Source organism: Muscardinus avellanarius (genome assembly GCF_963383645.1).
Source record: "Muscardinus avellanarius genome assembly, chromosome: 6".
Lineage (NCBI taxonomy): Eukaryota > Metazoa > Chordata > Mammalia > Rodentia > Gliridae > Muscardinus > Muscardinus avellanarius.
Window position 1 is genome coordinate 130,295,511 of NC_137791.1, and position 18,254 is coordinate 130,313,764.

The 18,254-nt window shown below is 42.9% G+C and overlaps 1 protein-coding gene across 1 annotated transcript in view; it reads left to right on the top strand.

The window, feature by feature from the left end:
• Positions 1-5,806: 5,806 nt before the first annotated feature.
• Positions 5,807-18,254, top strand: part of BOD1L1 (biorientation of chromosomes in cell division 1 like 1) — a gene marked incomplete at both ends in the record, with an annotated part of 59,627 nt that continues 47,179 nt past the window's right edge. Inside the window, 3 exons of the mRNA XM_080697272.1 lie at positions 5,807-6,043; positions 12,359-12,483; positions 17,803-17,993. Coding sequence (XP_080553398.1) covers positions 5,807-6,043; positions 12,359-12,483; positions 17,803-17,993 — 553 coding nt within the window. The remainder of the gene's footprint in view (positions 6,044-12,358; positions 12,484-17,802; positions 17,994-18,254) is intronic.

Sequence of the window (18,254 nt, forward strand, 5' to 3'; positions counted from 1 at the left end):
TCATCCTGCTCTGCTCTCAACACAGAAGGCTTCTTTTCTACTTTCCCAAATTCTACCTATTCTTAGCCCATGTTTCCTATTGTCCCAGATGTAGAGCATCTATGAAAACAAATATAGCATATATGTATGGACATACGCATATATATAATTACATAATAATAAAATTGTAAGCTGACTGTATTATGATATAATGCATAAGCCCTAGATTATCATTTTCATCCTATTTTAATGCACCTATATCAATTTTGTTGAAATATTCACAGAATTGAAAACTTGGAAATTAGTGGGTTAATACTCATTTCCTCTAGGAAGCGGACTGCAAGCCATTGTCATTTGCATGACCTGGCTTAGTCCTTCCAAAAACGGTGTGACCTGGGCACATCTCCACTGTGCAGAAAGGCAAATGTTTACCTCGTGGAGGCAGAGGTCTGGAACGCACACGCCCAGCCTCCCCTCTCACACACTTCTGCCGTCTCCTTGGGGTGCAGGCCGCACACTTGCAAAGGCCCCGTGGTAACTATTCTTAGCCCTACATGCAAAGCAGTTCCTGCCTAAACTCCAGCACCACCGCAAAACAAGCTGCAGACAGTAAACAAACTCGGGAACATGGCTGTCCTAGAAAACCATGGGACAGCTAGATGGGATTAGGCCAATATCTATCTTGCTAATTTTTTTTCTCAAATGATAATCTATCAACATTTATTAAAAATGGGAAGTTGCCAGGTGTGATGACTCACACCTTAATCCTAATACTTGGGAGGCTGAAATAATTTCAAGGACACACTCAGAGAGTAGTGAGGCTCTCATCAACCTAGTGAGACCCTGTTTCAAAATAAAAATAAAATATGGCTAGGGGTATAACTCAGAGGTAGAATGCCCGAGTTCAATCCCCAGTAGCACACACACCCACGTACACGCACACCACGCACACACACATGCATGTGTACACACACACTACACACGCGCGCGCGAGCACACACACACACACACACACACACACACACACACACACACACAGGAGAAGTCTCATAGTAGCAGGCCTATAATCCCAGCACTCAGGAGGCTGAGATAGGAGGATGGCAATTCAGCTTTGGCAATTTAGTGAGGCTCTCAGCAATTTAGCAAGACCCTGTTTTCAAAAATAAAATAGAGCTGGGAGTGTCTCTTGCAGGTAGAATGCCCCTGGGTTCAAACCATAAAACCACAAACACACACACAAAATAAAGTCTCAGGTCCTATCTCAGACCTACCAAATCAGAGACTTTCCTTATTGTATAAAGTATTAACAATGAAGGTTACTATGTCTGATTTTACAAGGAATCTTCCCTTCCCTGCCCTCCCCCTCCTGTTTCTCTCCTCTGAAGCTCCTGCCCCAATACCCCAAGGGTTTATATAACCTAATCCTATTCTCTGTTCTCCTTGACTGCTATCTTGCTGTCCCAGACTCAGCTTCCTGAGTCCCTCCCCTGAATTCTGCTACTCCTCAAGGTAACACATGCCCACATGGCCACCTTTCCCAAAGCTCCCTACTCCCAGGCACTTCTAAACGTTCTCCATCTTACTTTCTATCAGCCCCCCTCCCCCATTTCGTGACCTGACCCCAGAGAAAGTGGCATTTCATTCAAGTTCTTTGGGGGGGGGATGAATCCCTTTTCTTACATTTATTACTGTATAATGCTCTGCCCAACCACCATCCCTACTTTCCTGGATGGTTCACACCACAACAGAAATAGAAAAATATCAGTAGCAAGGGAGCTGGCCTTGGAAAGGAAATAATAGATCTTTGCTACTGTCCTCTCCCTCAGAGGCTGTTCAGGAGGTGCTTTGAGCTCTGCCTGTGTTATCATTGAAAACATAAATGTCAAAGATTCTGCCAGGGTTTTGGGTTCACGAAAAGTCATTTAGGAAATGGTAAATTGACCTGCCTTTTTTACTGTGAGAGGTCTAGGAGGGAATGGGGATGCCATGTTGGGGGGGGGGGGACAACGGGGACAAAGGAAAAGGAAACAGACAACTCTTCCTGGGGACTGAGTGGGTTCCTCAGGCCTAGGGATCATTAATGTTTGACTTTCACTAAATACACCTCCAAAAGGGGGCTGAGAAGACCGCATAGGGGTCAGGGGCAGATGGACAGAAGGCAAAAGGAATCCCAGGGGCCTTGGCAGAGTCTGGTAGCCAGGGATACCAATAGCTACCATAAAAACCCACTACGACCTCCCTCAATGCCGACATGTTTGTAATTTTTTTTTAACAGCCACCTTAATGTTAGAATAAAATGAAAGTAAATTATGTTCAGAGAGAAAGTACCTGACCTTGTTGGGATGCTCTCAATTCATAACACAGGTACAGATGGGTAGGAAATTATGGCATTTTTTTTAAAGACCTCACCTCTTTTGTGCCCCGTTATCAAAAAGTAATTATTCTGTCTAAAAGACAATCAGGAGGAAAAAGCAGAACAAAGAGGTCATTGGCAAGAAATGTTGACTACTTAACACAGTTTTAAAAAAAATTTTAAATGAGCGCCCCCCCCACAAACAGGTATGTGCAATATGCATCCCTAGGACCTGTATTAAAATGGCAATAAAAGAACCTTTGTAGTATAGGTCAATGACTTGGATTCTTTTCACTGTATCCAGAATGTTTTCCAAGGCTACAAATTATTCAGGTTACATTGTACCCAGCATAATGTGTGCAGACAGTGTAATTTGAACTAGTGTGAGCAAATGCTATTTATTTTAGATAGTGTATTATTTGAAGAGGCAGCTATCACACATTTTAGAAAATCAGTTGTGAAGAATCTACTTAAACTATAATCAGTTCTCATCTTAATATATTTAAAAGATTTTCAAAATGCTATTCACCAATGAAACTATTTATTAGCCACAGAACAAATTCTTTTTTAAGCAGCAGCTTTCTTATTGCTTAATTATTATAAAAATGTGATCATGCTGCCTAATTAAATCTGTGGAGCCTTGCAGGAAACCTATGATCTTTCCCAAAAAGTTGAATAATCTTGATATACACGTCTATACACATTAAAGATATACCATACCTTTTCCATACAATACACTGAATAAATTAGTTTGGCAACATACTGTACCACATTGTTGGTAAATCTGTTAAAGGGAACTATGTTATAGTCTCATCTTGTTTTCAAAACTAATACTGAAAATGGATAAAACATACCATTTTAACCTCAACTGCTTTTAGTTACTAAGTCTTTTAATATTAATTCCATGAGTTTTCTTTTCTCTCTGCAGTTTTCATTAGACTCCTCAAAACATAGGACACTTTATTTGAATTAAAACAATGAAGTCAAACAATTTCTGACAAGAAGTCAATCTGAGTTAAAATGTCTGGGTTCTGTTAATTATATGATAAATATTTTCAACTTGAATGAGCTAAGTCTGCAAAGTTCTGACAAAAACGCAATTTAACCTAATAACAAAAAGCATTTTATCCAAAACTATTTATTAAAAAATGAACAAAGTTTAGATTTTCCCAAAACTTTGAGTATGTCAGGTTAAACAAGGTATATTTCATTTCTTATAAAACCGTAATTCATAGTTATTTACTACATTGATTTTATTTTTATTTATTTATTTTGTGGTACTGGGGGTGGAACCCAGAAGCTTTCTACCTCCGGGCTATACTCCCAGTCCTATTTTATATTTTATTTGGAAACAGGGTCTCACTAAGTTGCTGAGAGCCTCACTAAGTAGCTGAGGCTGGCTTTGAACCTGTGTGATCCTCCTGTCTCAGCCTCCCAAGTGTAGGAATTACAAGCTTGAGCCAGGACGCCCGGCTTACTACCTTGATTTTAAAATAAGGCTATCTGGTATACTTGTCAGAAACAAAAGGTGTTAGGCAGGGTGGTACATGCTTATAATCCCAGTACTTGGGAGGTTGAGACAGGAGGATTACAGGTTCATGGCCAGCCTCAGCTACTTAGTGAGGCCCTCTGCAACTTAATGAGACCCTGTTTCATAATAAAGAATAAAAAACTGGGGTGAGAGTGTAGCTCAGAGGTAGAATGCCCTTGGTTCAATCCCCAGTACTGCAAAAATAAATAAGTAAATAGGTAAATAAATATTTTTAAAAAGAAACAGAAAAGGTACAAGAATAAGGGAAGGTAAATAAATCCTTTGGTAAATAAGGTGACTTTTCAATTCTTTGCTGCCAATAAAACTGAAGGAGGATCTAATTGATAATGACCACATCTAATTTTTTGAGGTCAAGAGTAAAAAATAGCCTTGCTACAACAAAACTCCATTCCCAAATACATTATGACAAGATTTCTCAGTTCGTACAGATATAACAATTAAACATAGGACGAGAATTCATGCTCACCTAGCAATAAGACATGTAGAAATGTTTATCCACTGATGTATGAATCTTTAAAAAGGGACAATAGAGTACAATAGCATTTTCACTGACACATTTTCTAATAAAATTTACCTTCTATTTAATAATTACAAAAATTTGTAATATTTACATTGCTTTGACCTAGTACTACTAAGTTTAAATGTTAGTAATTTTAACAATAAGTTTAAGTTAGTTATTAGTAATAAGTTAAAATAAGGTTATTGATAATATGCTTAGAGATAAATTTAAAGATATTTAGTTATCTTTAAAGTTTGAAATCAGAGAATGTTCTGGCTGTGTAACCTTCGGAGATTTATTCATCTCTCTGGGCTGGGGGTAATAGTGTGACCTAGCTCTTTTTATTTTTTTCCCCAAAGATCCAATGATTTAATGCTTGTGAAAGCACTTAACGCTATGTTTGCAAAATAGTGCTCGTTATGTCAGCTTTACCTATTATGGTTATCAGTAGCAAAATCTTTAAGACTAAAACTTGGGGGGGGGGGGGGATTTACAGACTAGAAAAAGGGTTTGGAGGACTAGGGTCTAGTCCCAAGCATACTAAGAGAGGAACTGAGATAGCAAAGGAGAAACGAAATGGGTGGCTGAAAAAGAGATTAAGGAGATCCCTGTAGCTTTCTGCTGGGCAGAAAATTGGCAGGACCCCAAGCTAAGGACACAGAGATTTGGGAGAGTTTTAAAACAAAAGGAGGGAGGGGGAGGGAACGGGGTGGGAATTGGAGAAAGGCTAATTGAGTGATGTGTGCTTGCATGCCTCTACCATCCTGTACCACATTGATGCATGACTACAATGCGCCAATTTAAAATAAAAAAAAAATTTAATAAGCCTTTTAGCTGAGAACCGTGGCGCGTGCCTGTGATCCCAGTAGTTGGGACGTTGAGACAGCGGGGTCGAGGGATCGAGGACAGCCTCAGCAAAATAGCAAGACCGTGTTTCCAAACACAAACTAAATGGGCTGGGGGTGCAGCTGGGGGGCAGAACGCCCCTGGACTCAATCCCCAGGACCAAGACACAAAAAAAAGCGTTTCACCTAGGTTCGCAATGCAAATGCCTAGGGAACTCGACTGCTCTGGAAACCAGAGCAAGAGCGTCTGACCCCCGGACAGCGCGCAGCCAGCGCCTCACCCCCGGCTCGGGCAGCGCCGCCCCGCCACTTCCGGCTCAGCCCGGCCCCTAGAGGGCGCGCGCGCCCGGGACGGTCTGCCGTGGGCCGCCGCGGCTTCCGTAGCCGGACCTTCGTTGCCATTGTCACCGCCTTTTCCTTCCGTCCCTCGGTTCCCTTTCACTTCCGGGGTAGCCCCTGGATCCGCTGGTTCCGTAACAACATCCCGTTGGCTTCCCTCAGGCGGCGGGACCTGAGTGGCCGCCGCCTCCCAGGAGCGCCCGCCCGCCGGGCCCGCACGCTCCCCGGCCCAGGCCGCCATGGCCACCAACCCGCAGCCGCAGCCGCCGCCTCCCGCGCCGCCGCCTCCCCCGCCGCAGCCGCAGCCGCCGCCGCCGCCGCCGGGCCCGGGAACTGGTCCCGGCGCGGGCGGAGCGGGCGGCGCGGGGGCCGGCGCCGGGGACCCTCAGCTCGTGGCCATGATCGTGAACCACCTCAAGAGCCAGGGGCTCTTCGACCAGTTCCGCAGGGACTGCCTGGCCGACGTGGACACCAAGGTGCGGGCACGGGCCGCTTGGCGGGATGGGAGGCCCGCGGCGCGGTCGGGTGCACAGCATCCCCGAAGGCCCGGAGCGCGCCTTTGGGGTCTGCAGCGCCTCCTCTCTGCGCGAGGCGGGGTGTGTTCATTCATTCGCCTGTCTGGGGTTCGCTTAACCCACCGGTGTATGTGAAGTGCCTCCTGCTTGCCAGGCACTGCCTGGGCCCTGGAATCACAGGTCTGCTGACTCTAAGACTTAGTCCCTGTTCTTAGACTTGTTCGGAAGCACTAATGCTGTTGGAGCTGTTGGAGGTGCGCGTTCTCCCCTCCGACGGTCTGTCCTCGGTTTACTTCGCAACCATGTTACTATCGGCTTCTCTCTTGAAAAGTTCCTCAGCAGCGGGAGCCAAGTCTTTTGTCTCTGGGAGAAATCATTCGGAGATCATTGATTGATTCAAATGATTTGCAATGTTTTTGCTAGACTTTGTGGTGTGTGTGTGTGGGGCAAAGATAAAGAGGCCAACCTGGGCATTGAAAAGGTGGGTTGGGAGTGTGGTGTCTAGCAGTGACTGCCTGCTTGATTTAGTCGCTTAGCCCAAGTCATTTTCAAAGGTGGCGAGGGATAGTGGAGCCATTCATTCAGTGGGGATTAAAAGGAGGAGAAATGACAGTAAGTCTCAAAAGGAGAAAGAGCAGGATAGAGTGAGATTAGGAGAATAAGGAGAAAGGCCAGCAAGGAGGGGTTCTCTGTCCACAAAGAGGGGACTGGCAAGAGTAAGGACTCTGCACAAAATGTCAGAGTGAATGGGACATTATTAGCACAAGCAGACACACTTAGGTTTGCTAACGAATGAGCAAAAGGCACCAGGAAGGAGGAGGCAGTGAGATGCGTGCAAAAACAGTAGAATCTAGAGACAGGTGAAGGGGGAAGGATATTGGAAAATTGTATGCTGCCTTTTTCTTTTGGCTTTGGCCTGGTGGGTCTATTGGGTTAGAGTTTCAGTGGAATGAGGGTTTATTCACAGAATGTTTGGCCGGTCTGAGAAGCCTTGTTTCTTGGGAAAAAAAGTTTGTTGAAAGCATCTGCAGATTTTCCCTAGGCTTTGAGGTGACCTGCACACAGGTGATCATCTCTAGGAAAAATGCTTCTGAAAATCTGGGAACATCTCCCCTTTAAAGACTCTGCCACTGGACCCACCGTGTAGAAGGTGCTTTTTCGGTTATTGGAGTTTTTATACCACAGAGAATTTGACTTATGTGAGGGGTGCTCATGTATCTAACAAGTATATTCTTTTTCTACTTTTTTTGAGGGTATACACACAACTATCTTTTTTGTTTGTTTGATTTGTTTGGAGGCTGAGGGTTGGACCCAGGGGCTAGGCAAGTGCTGTACCACTGAGCTACATCCCCAGCTATTAGGATTTTTTTATTTTGAGACAGATCTCATAAATCTTTTAAAAAGTGATGCCAGTTGTCTTTTTAAATTATTATTTAATGGGAAAAGATTAGATATGGCCAAGTAAATTTACCCACAGAAAGCTGGCTCTGTGTTCCACAAAGTGGATTTTCTACTTTTCTGTTCTCAGAAATATATGGACCTATGTATTATCCACTTGTGCTGCAACTTGAAATTTTTAATATACTGATTGGGAGGGGGATGTAATATTTAAGACTCCACCTTTTAATTATCCCTTTCCCATTAAATATTATTGCTGTATCTCTATAATATTCCTGCCAGATCCTCTAAAAGTGGAGTATTGAAACCTTTCTGCCGGGGTGGAGGTGGCACAGTTGCTTTAACAGTCTAAGGAAAGGTCAGCCCTTCTCCCAAGAAAAATATATGCGTACACATTGAAGTGCTTTTTTAATAGTTCAAAGTGGTCAACCATAGGCAATTTCATGTGGCTCAACCTAATGTATGGGGAGTTCGGAAACCAAAGACTAAGCCTCTCCTTTAAAAATTGGAGGCTAGAAAAGAACAAAACTGAAGTGACACCTTCCTCCCAGCAGCAGGAGATTGGTGGGCATGATTGAAGTTCTTCCCCCCACTCGGCAAGCTTGCTCAGACTCTCCCACAGTCAATGGCTTTCTCGCTCCCTCCCCCCTTGACTCTCTCCTCTCTTCTTCTTCCTTAGCAATTTTTTTTATATTTAATTTAAAATATTATTTTTTTTGTGGGTCTAGGGATGGAACCCAGGCATTTGACCTCCAAGCCACACCCCCCTGCCCTATTTTTATTCTTTATTTTGAAACAGGGTCTCACTAAGTTGCAGAGGGCCTCACTAAGTAGCTAAGGCTGTCCACGAACTGTGATCCTCCAGTTTCAGCCTCCCGAATGCTGAGATTACAAGCGTGAGCCACCATGCCTGGCTAATTTAAAATATACTTAATCGAGAAGCATTTTTTATTTATTTTTCTTATTTGGAAAAAAGTAAGAAAAATACAACAGCTGAAGTTTTCTTTCATAGGAGCTTAACATTCATGACAGTGGAATGGGTAGGCCAGAGTAGAAATAGGATTCCGTTTAAGCAAAGACATATCCTTGGGTCTCATCTGCCACTTAGGGTATGATAGTTTTGATAACTGAGCCTGAAAGACTGGCCTGCTTTCTGTCAAAAAGTCGGACCTGTGGCATATAGGATTGTAGCAATAACTGGATTGTGTTACATACACATGTAAGAATCAAGACATGTGATACCTGCCAGATGCTCTCCAAGAGAAAAACTGTACAGCCCAGTGTTTTAAACCAGCATGAGACCATCTGTCCTGGGACCCTTCATGGTCCTTAACCAACCAACAGACCAACTCTTCCCACCCAAAGAACAGGCCAAGTTCCAGCTGCATGAGGGCTCCTCCAGTGTAGACTGGAGTTCCCAGGTCCCTGGAGCAAGCCTCATGGCTTCACGGAGATTCTGGGTCCTCTCTTGGTTAGCCGCCAGAGAGCATGAGGAAGGATGATCGGTAGGCCCTTCATGCTGTCCTAGAAGAGAGCTCACCAACCAACCAGGTATGGATTCTCCCTCCTCAAGTGATAAAACCAAGTTTTGAATGCTTTCTCAGTTATAAATGGCTCCTGGTCAGTTTATTGACCCAGCAGACATTCACAGAGCAACCCCTGTGTGCACTGTCTTGGTGTCAGTGGTGAGCCTTAAACCAAAGGCCCAACCGGTACTAAACCTGCATCACGGCAAAGAAAAGTAGATAATAAAATGTGTGGTGGATTCTGTGGCAAAAATAAAGCAAGACACAGAGTGAAGAGTCTTGCTGTGTTGTTGTTGTTGTTGTTGTTTTCAAGGCTGGGAACATAACTTTTATTTTAAATCTCTTTCTAGTTTTGAGTACGCTGTTCAGGTGTGGTGATGTTTGAGCTGTCTCTGAAGGAACAGAATGTGCAGGTGGAGAGGGTGGTGAGTGCAGAGGCCCCGAGGCAGAGGCTGCCAGAGGGAGAGTGCCCTGCCTGCCCTTCCTCTTTTGGAACTGAGAAGCCATTAGGAGGTTTTGAACAAAAGGACGTGATCTGACTTGTATTTTTGGTAGGTTGACCATGGATAATTATTAATAGCTTTGCTTTTTATACTCATTCATGATCTACTTTGGACAATGAATTACATGGCTACCCTAATTTTAGAAGGTCTGTTGTACTTGGATGGAAAATAGACTTTAGGTAGGCAAGTATGGACAGGGAGCAGTCGCTCCATGGTAGACGGGAGATGCGAATGGCCTAGACCAGAGTGATAGCAGGGAAGGCACTGGGGAGAAGCGGACTCGGAATGCATCCTGGTCTGACAGAAATTGCTGCCAGGGCAGGACATGAAAACAGGAATGCCTATTGGGTAGTTCCCGTTTGCACTTATTATGGAGAAGTCAGAACTCTAGAGGCAGTGTAATTTTTTTTTTTTTTTTTCAGTACCAGAGATTGAACCCAGGGGCATTCTACCGCCAAGCTATTACCGTCCTGCCCCCCTATTTTTATTCTTTATTTTGAAATAGTGTCTCACTAAGTAGCTGAGACTGTCTGAGAACCTGTGACCTTGGGAGGCTCCTGTCCCAGCCTCCCAAGTACTGGGATTACAAGCATGCCTAGCTGCAGTTATTTGAGCCTGGTACATGTTCTTGAGACTTGAGGAATCCTGGAGAGAAGAATTATGCCTTTGAATCCATGGGGAGAAGAGATTCATTTTAGTTCACGTTGATTGTGGATAAGTGAAGAGGAACAGGAGGAATGATTATAAAACTTTCCAGTGGAATCTCACAGACTTGGGGGAAAGTGAAAACCTGGTGCGGTGAAAGGGAATCTCATAGGGGTGAGACCTTTCTCATTCTGTGCTGGAGGTAGCTGCTCAGTCATCTGAGAGCTGTTTTAATTGCTTACCTCACGCCGTGAGAAAGGCCGTGTCAGAACAAAATTAAGGGAGGGAGAGGAGCAGTTTCCACTCAACTGCAGAGGTGAATATTCCTCCTTCTCCCAAAGATGTGATGCAGCGTTAGGATTGCTTGAGTGGTAGCATGGTGGAAGACAGTAAGAACGTGGAGGAAGGGCCCGTCACTCCCCCTGGGGTCAGGTTGACTTCACAGGTCAGGTAGGGCTCCAACGGCAGCAGTTTGTCAGACAGACAAGGAGGGGACGGGGCTGGTGGGGGTGCGGGAGAATTTACTGCTGGAGTATAAACGTTGAAAGATAATTGGAGCAAATTACAGAGGTGAGGCTGAACCATTTTGCTTAAAATCTTTCAAGGACACTTCACAGTCATTTACTTTAAGAGCCAGGCATAGTGGCCCAAGCCTGTAATCCCAATACTTGGGAGGCTGAGACTGGAGGATCACAGGTTGGAGGACAGCCTCAGGCAACAAGGCTCCCCACAACCTAGGGAGACCCTGTTTCAAATAAGAAGAGGAGAAAGGGGGAGGGGGAGAGGAAGAGGGGAGAAGAAGGAAAATGAACTTAGAGAAGAAAGGTGACCTGTGTTGCAGGTGCAGGAGGCGGCCTCTAGCGGCTGAGTGCAGTCCTAAGAGGGTGCTCCAGGCAGTGCCCTTTGAAGTGGAGGTGACTTCATATGTGTCCTTCATCTCTGCTCCCCTTCTATCGGGTTCTCAGCCTTAGCACTGGTGACATTTGGGCTGGACCGTTCTTCCTGTGGGGCTGGGGGTGGGGTCTCATACATTACAGAATATTCAGGAGCATCCCTGCCCTCTACTCACTAGGTGCCAGGAGCGTCCCCTCTAGTTGACAGCCAGTAATGTCTCAGACATTACCAAATGACCTCTTGGACATGGAGACGTTGGGTTGAAATTGTCTATGGCTGAGAACCACCATTTGGGGAGGGGCAGGTTGAAATCGTCTATGGTTGAGAACCATTTTCTTATATTAGCCTAGATCAAGGCGTCGTCTCCCGCTAGTTCTCTCGGGCCCACGCCGTGTAGTGAGTTTCTGCCACCTTGGCACAGACCTTCATCCCTCTAGTCATGGCACGTTCCTGAGTGTATCTCATGTCTGTTTACTCTTTCACTGTAAGGTGATTACCCATCCAAAGACTCAGCTGCCTCATCACTGTGTTCACAGATGGAGTGGGTCCCCACCTTAAAACTTCAGACTTCTTGTGCAGGTACCCAGTGCCTTCCCGCACCTGTGTCTCCAACTTCTTTTCTGTTTTACTGTATTCTCCTCTCCAAACAAATTGGACTGCCAGCCTAGGGTTTCCCCAATGTTCCTGCCTTTTCACCTCCACTGGCTCTTTGGCTGTATCTTCAAAGGGGCTGTTCTCATCCCAGCTACACTGTGAAACTTTGAAACTGATTTCTCCAGCTCTAATGCCACTGTCTTGATGGAGTCTTACTTTGAGTCTCAGCTATACAAAGGAGGTGTGTTTTTCTTCTTTGAGCTCATCATGGCAGAATACCTTGTCTTAGATAAAACAGGCAATATTTGATTATAAATTACAAGCAGGATTGTCTTATGCTGTGAAACCTTGTTGTCATATTGACATTATAAGAGATGTTAACATTATTAAGGACACACAAAATCCTGAAAGTGATATTGATACTAATAGTGTATAACACTGCAGCCGTGTGTGTGTGTGTGTGTGTGTGTGTGTGTGTGTGTGTGTGTGTGTGTTATACTGGGGCTTGAACCCAGGGGTGTTCTATCTCTGAACTGCACCCTCAGCCCTATTTTATTTTTATTTTGAAACAGGATCTCCCTAGGTCGATGGGAGTCTCAGGACTGGCTGAGGCTGTCCTCAAACCTGGGATCCTCCTGTCTCAGCCTCAGGGGTCTGCCACCATGCCTGATTAATATTAGAGAATTTTTTAATTTGTCTTCTAATTTTGTTTCTAGCCTGCCTATCAGAATCTGAGACAGCGTGTTGACAACTTTGTTGCAAACCACTTGGCAACACATACCTGGAGTCCCCACCTCAATAAGAACCAACTAAGAAACAATATTCGGCAACAAGTCCTCAAGTAAGTCTCAAGAGTTGTCCTGGGTTTATTTAAAAGTTACAGCCTGCTCTCCCTAGAAGCAGAAACATTGCATGAAAGTTCATTCTCTTGAGTACGGTGGCAATTTTATCCCACTAGGTGCAGCTACATTGTACGATGCTGTATACTTTTGGAGTATGGTTTACTTTTATATGATTTAACTGCTTCATATTTCTCCCAGAAATTTTAACATTTCTTTCTGTAGATATATGGAAATATTTGAAGGAAAGATATAATAGCATGACTTTTTAAAAAAAAAAATTCTGTATGTAAAGCCAGGTGTGGTGGCACACACCTAAAATCCCAGTTCTTGGGAAGCGAGATAGGAGGATCACAAGTTCAAAGGTAGCCTTGGCAACATAGCCAGACTCTGGGAACTTAGTGAGACCCTGTTTCAAAACCAAAAATAAAAATTTAAAAAGGGGGACTAGAGGTATAGCTCAGAGATAGAATGCCCCTGGGTTCAATCTCTTATCTGGTACCACACACACATATAAAACTATATTTGTAATATGAACAGATGATAAATGCCATAATATTCTATACAGCTACATTAACAACTATTTTCTTGATCCTACAAGATCAGGCTTTAAAGATCGCAAAAATTAAAATAGTTTCACTTAATTTGAGGCCATGTTTACTATCTACGTATACAACCCAGATTTTTATATTTTATTGACTTTTAACTCTACTGTTTACTGATATATCCCCCTCCAAAAAATAAGCTTTGTTTTGATCTGCCAAAGCCATTTTGAGTGAACATATGATAAAAAGGAAAAAAAAAAAACTGGAATGTTTAAAACGAACTGAAAAAAAATTATATTATTCATAAACTTGGGAGGGAAAAGACTTATAGTCTTATACTTATTTTTGAATATAAATATTTACCAAGACAAAACAACTTTCTACTCTTGCTTCACTCCCCAGAAGGGATAGGTCATTTAAAGAAGTCTTAGTCTTTTTACCTTTACAAATACTTATATTCAGGCCTATTTTTTAAGAATAAAATGTGTCATTTAAACAGTTAAACAGTTTATACCTGCTACCTTTTCATTCCCTCTCGTCCCATAGGAACCATGAGTCTATCTACTGTGATAGTTAACTCCAGAAATAAAAGTTCACACTCTAACTAAAAGACCCATTTAGGTACAGGTAATACTAGAAACCAGGAGCCTGGGGGCTTGAACAGTGTCTCCTAGTGACTAAGAAGGAAATAACAATAGCTTTGTTGTCTATATTTTAAAGGATGTGTGAGGAAGCTATAAAAGAGTCCAGGTGAGATCAAAAGATTCCATTGGAGGGCTGCATAGTAATACCTGTTGGGGAAAAAGTCAACGCTCTTTCCGGAAAAAGTAAGAGACAGAAGAGATCTCTTGGGTGACAGACCTGGATGGCTGCTCGTTTCCACAATGGACTTTAGAGCAGAGCAGTAAATCCACTACAGAAATGGGGTTGAGGGGGCAGGCTTACTGACAGTGCCCTTACCACACACGCATTTGTATACAGCTCTACTACTTATGTATTGCTTTCATTCAACACTTTGCTGGATACTTCCCTTTCCACAAATGATTACATTGCTTCTTTAAAGCATGTTTGTAGTTTCTTACATCTTTTTTTTTTACATATTAATGGAAGGCAAATTATCTGAAATTGTATTTACTCTTTTAAGTTACTTTTTTTTTTTTTTTTTTTTTGGTGGTACTAGGGATTGAACCCAGGGGCATTCTACCTCTGAGCGACACCCCCAGCCCTATTTTTTAATCTTTTGGTTTTTGAAATAGGGTCTCACTGAGTTGCAAATGGCATTACTAAGTAGCTAAGGGTGTCCGCAAAACGATCCTCCAATCTCAGCCTCCCGAATGGTGGGATTACATGTGTGTGCCACCCTGTCTGGCTAGCCCTTTTTTAAAATGTTTTGTTTTAAAACAGGGTCTTGTTAGGTTGTTGAGAGTCTCGTTAAGTTGCTAAAGCTGGTCATGAACTGATGATCCTTCTCTCTCCCTAGTACTAGGATTACAGGTGTATAGAACCATGCCTGGCTTAGTTCTTTTTTTTAGGGTGTGGGGGTACTGGAGATTGAACTCAGGAGCATTCTGCCTCTCAATTATACCCATTCCCATTTTCTCTTATTATTATCTTTTTTTTATTGTTTTCTTCTCAGGGTGTGTGTGTGTGTGTGTCTTTTTGGAACCGGGGATCGAACCCAGAGCACTGCACCTTGCAAAGCAGGTGCTTGTAGCCACTGAGCTACATCCCGGCTCCATCTTTTTTATTTTTTGAGACAGGGTCTTGTTAAGTTGCTGGGGCTGGTCTTGAACCTGTGATCCTCCTGTCTTAGACTCCCAAGTACTGGGAATACAGGCATGCACCTACTATGGACATTTTATTTATTTATTTATTTATTTATTTATTTTTATTTTTTTATTTTTATTTTTTTAATTTTTTTTTTTTTTTTTTGCGGGTCTGGGGATTGAACACAGGGCCATTCAACCTCCAAGCTATACTCCCTGCCCTATCTTTAATTCTTTATTTTGAAACAGAGCCTCAGTAAGTTACAGAGAGCCTCACTAAGTAGCTAAGGATGTCCGCGAATCGCTATCCTCTGGTCTCAGCCTCCCAAATGGGATTACAAGCGTATGCCACCACGCCCGGCTCACTATTGACATTTTAAAAGAGAGAAAATAATCATATCTCTTGGATAATTTAGGCATTGTTCTTCCTAGGACATCTATAAATTTTCTTCTAGTTGTATTTTCAAATAAACTATTTGCATTTAAATTTCATTAATAAAGTTTTATGTTACTGAAACATTTTGAAGCTTTCTTAAGGGCATTATTTAGTTGTATGCAAACTAATAATATAGGATAAACTACCCTTCTACAAGTAAATAAAATTTCAAGTAGTTTTTCATACATTGAGGGATCATGGTACTAGTCAGACTATTGCCATCTGTAATTGCCATTTTTGTGGGACAAAATGTAAGTTCAGCAATTTCAGATGATTCAACTTAAGAGCTAATTGCCCGACTTAATATGAAGGAAATTTTTATTCTGCTCAGGTATTTTTTGTACTATAGAATCTAAAAACCCTAGAAAGCTTTGAATAATGGTATTAATCGAGTGGTATTTAACAGGAAGGTAAGGAAGTAATTTTAACTGGGAAAGTGCCAGCTGCCAGCATTTGGGCTGTGCTGCGGAGCCGGGGCTGAGGTCTGGCCTTGCTGAGGTCTGGCCTTGCTCTGGTGAGGCAGCGATGGCCACGGCCCACTGCAGTGAGCCCACTTGGGACAGTGTGAGCACCACTGGACTCGCTTTCAAATAAGATCAGAGTAGTTGGCCTCCATGAGGGAGAAGAGGCCAGGACATAGGCAAACAAAAAAGGACACTAAAGCAGTAGTTTGAGAATGGTTGGGTTTTTTTATTTTATGTCTTTGTGTACATACACCTTAAATAAAGACATTTTTAAGATTACCGGTTTCTTTTCCAACAGTTAACATTTTAGAGGCATTTTTTAGATGTAGCAGGCAATGTTTGCAGGATTTACATTGGCTTTTTAAATCTTAGAACTTTAAAAAGCAGGTAACCTACTTTGTGCCGTGTCGGCTCATTTTTCTCTATGGCCCACATAAGTAGAATTCTAGTATCACAAGGTGGGGGCGTGCCTCAGGATATGAATATGGAATCCACCCTCCACTCCACTCAAGAGCCGCACTCAAAAATAGAGGCGCTCTCTCCCCATGCTGGAGAGCTCGAGGCCTAGAAGCTGGAAATGACTAGCGCCTTGCTCTCCCAGCATGTCACGCCGGCTCTGTTTCAGGAAGAAAGTGCTGCTTTTTTTCTTTCTTTTTTTTTTCCAGTACTGGGGATGGAACCCAGGGACATTCTACCTCTGAGCTACACCCCCAACCCTAGTTTTTATTCTTTATTTTCAAACAGGGTCTTGCTGAGTTGCAAAGGACCTCAGTAGGTAGCTGAGGCTGACTGCAAACCACTATCCTCCAGTCTTAGCCTCCCGAATGCTGGGATTACAAGTGTGTACTGCCATGCCCGACTCTAAAGTGTGCTTCTTAAAATAATTTCATGTTCCATATTTTTCTCAGATGCTTTTAAGCAAGCACAAGTCAGATATTCCTGTCCACATCACTCCTCTGTTGCACCCAGGGTTTTCTTTCATCTAGAGCACCTTTCCTCCCCTTCTCTTCCATGGAGATCAAGGCTCAGCTCAAAATGTCTTCTCCCTCCGGGGCATTCCCACATTACCTTGGACTTCCTTCTCTCCCTCTCTCTTGTTTTTAATAGTACATGATGTGTACTTGTTCCCCTTATCTTGTATTTTAATTGTTTGTGTCTTCCTTCCCAACCAGAACAGGGGCTAGGTCTGATTTGTAGCTGCTGGGTAGCCACCATGGTGTTATGTTCTTAGAAGGTACTCAGACCATAGTTGCCGAAGGGTTAAATTATCCAGTTTTTTGGCAGGAAGATAATAAAAAGACAGTAGTCTTAAGTTTATTTTTGTTTTTGTAAAATTTTGTCTTTTAAGTGATGAAATTATACTTTTTGCGTGTGTTCTTAAGAGGAAAAAAAAGTTTATTTCTATGTACTATAGTGGGGGGTATCACCTACATACCTGGGCTTTAGAACTGTGGCTAGTGGCCGGTTCTAAAGGTGTTTTTTTCTTGTTTTTGTTTTGTCTGTTTTACTTTTGGATCAGTACGACAGTAGAAAGTGAATATACATACTTTTTTGAAAAGTAACTCGGTGGTATAAAAATTGTTTTCTAATGTAAGTACTTTCTGTATATCCATATGGATGGATTGGGGCCTTTTGAGGTTGAACATATGTATAATAGATGCAATTTTATTTAAAAGTAAGTAATGCAAATAATAAAAGTTATTTCTCCACTATATCTTTTTTGGATTTTAACAGTATTTATTATAACAGTGGTTCTCAAACTTGAGCCTGCAACAGACTCACTGGAAGGACCCTTAACACATGGAGTTTCTTGATTTGGTACGTCTGGGATTGGATCACACAATTTGCAGTGTTCACATTTCCAGTCGATGCCGAGGTTGTTGGAGAACCACTGTAACGACAAGGTTGTTGTAAAAATACTGGCTACTAAGCTAGCTCTAACATGAACATAAATTCTAACTTGTCCAAGAACAAAAGGAACTCAAAATTTAGTTATTCCCTAGAGAGAGAGAAAAAAAATCCTAAAGTTACCTATAGGACTTTTCTTGGGGATAGGTGGCTATCAAGGGTTCTGAAGGTCTCCATCCTACTCTAACTTATCCTGTTTCAGATCAGGAATGCTGGAGTCTGGTATCGACCGAATTATTTCTCAGGTTGTGGATCCAAAGATCAACCACACGTTTAGGCCTCAGGTGGAGAAAGCGGTGCATGAGTTTTTGGCCACACTCAATCACAAGGAGGAGGCGAGTGGCAGCACGGCTCCTGACGATGAGAAGCCGGACTCCTCCGTTATCACACCAGGTGCTTTGCTTTCATTCTCGGCCAAGTTGCATTGCTTCTCTTCTAGAGCTGACTATCAAGTTATGGATATTTGGTTCATTAAGATGTTTCACTATTGCCGGACGTGGTGGCTCACACTTGTAATCCCCATGCTTGGGAGGCAGAGACAGGAGGATCGCGTCGGTTTGAAGCCAGCCGTGCTAGCTTAAGAGACCCTGTTTCCAAATACAAGTATAAAATAGGTCTGGGAGTGTAGCCCGGAGGTAGAAGGGCTTCCAGGAA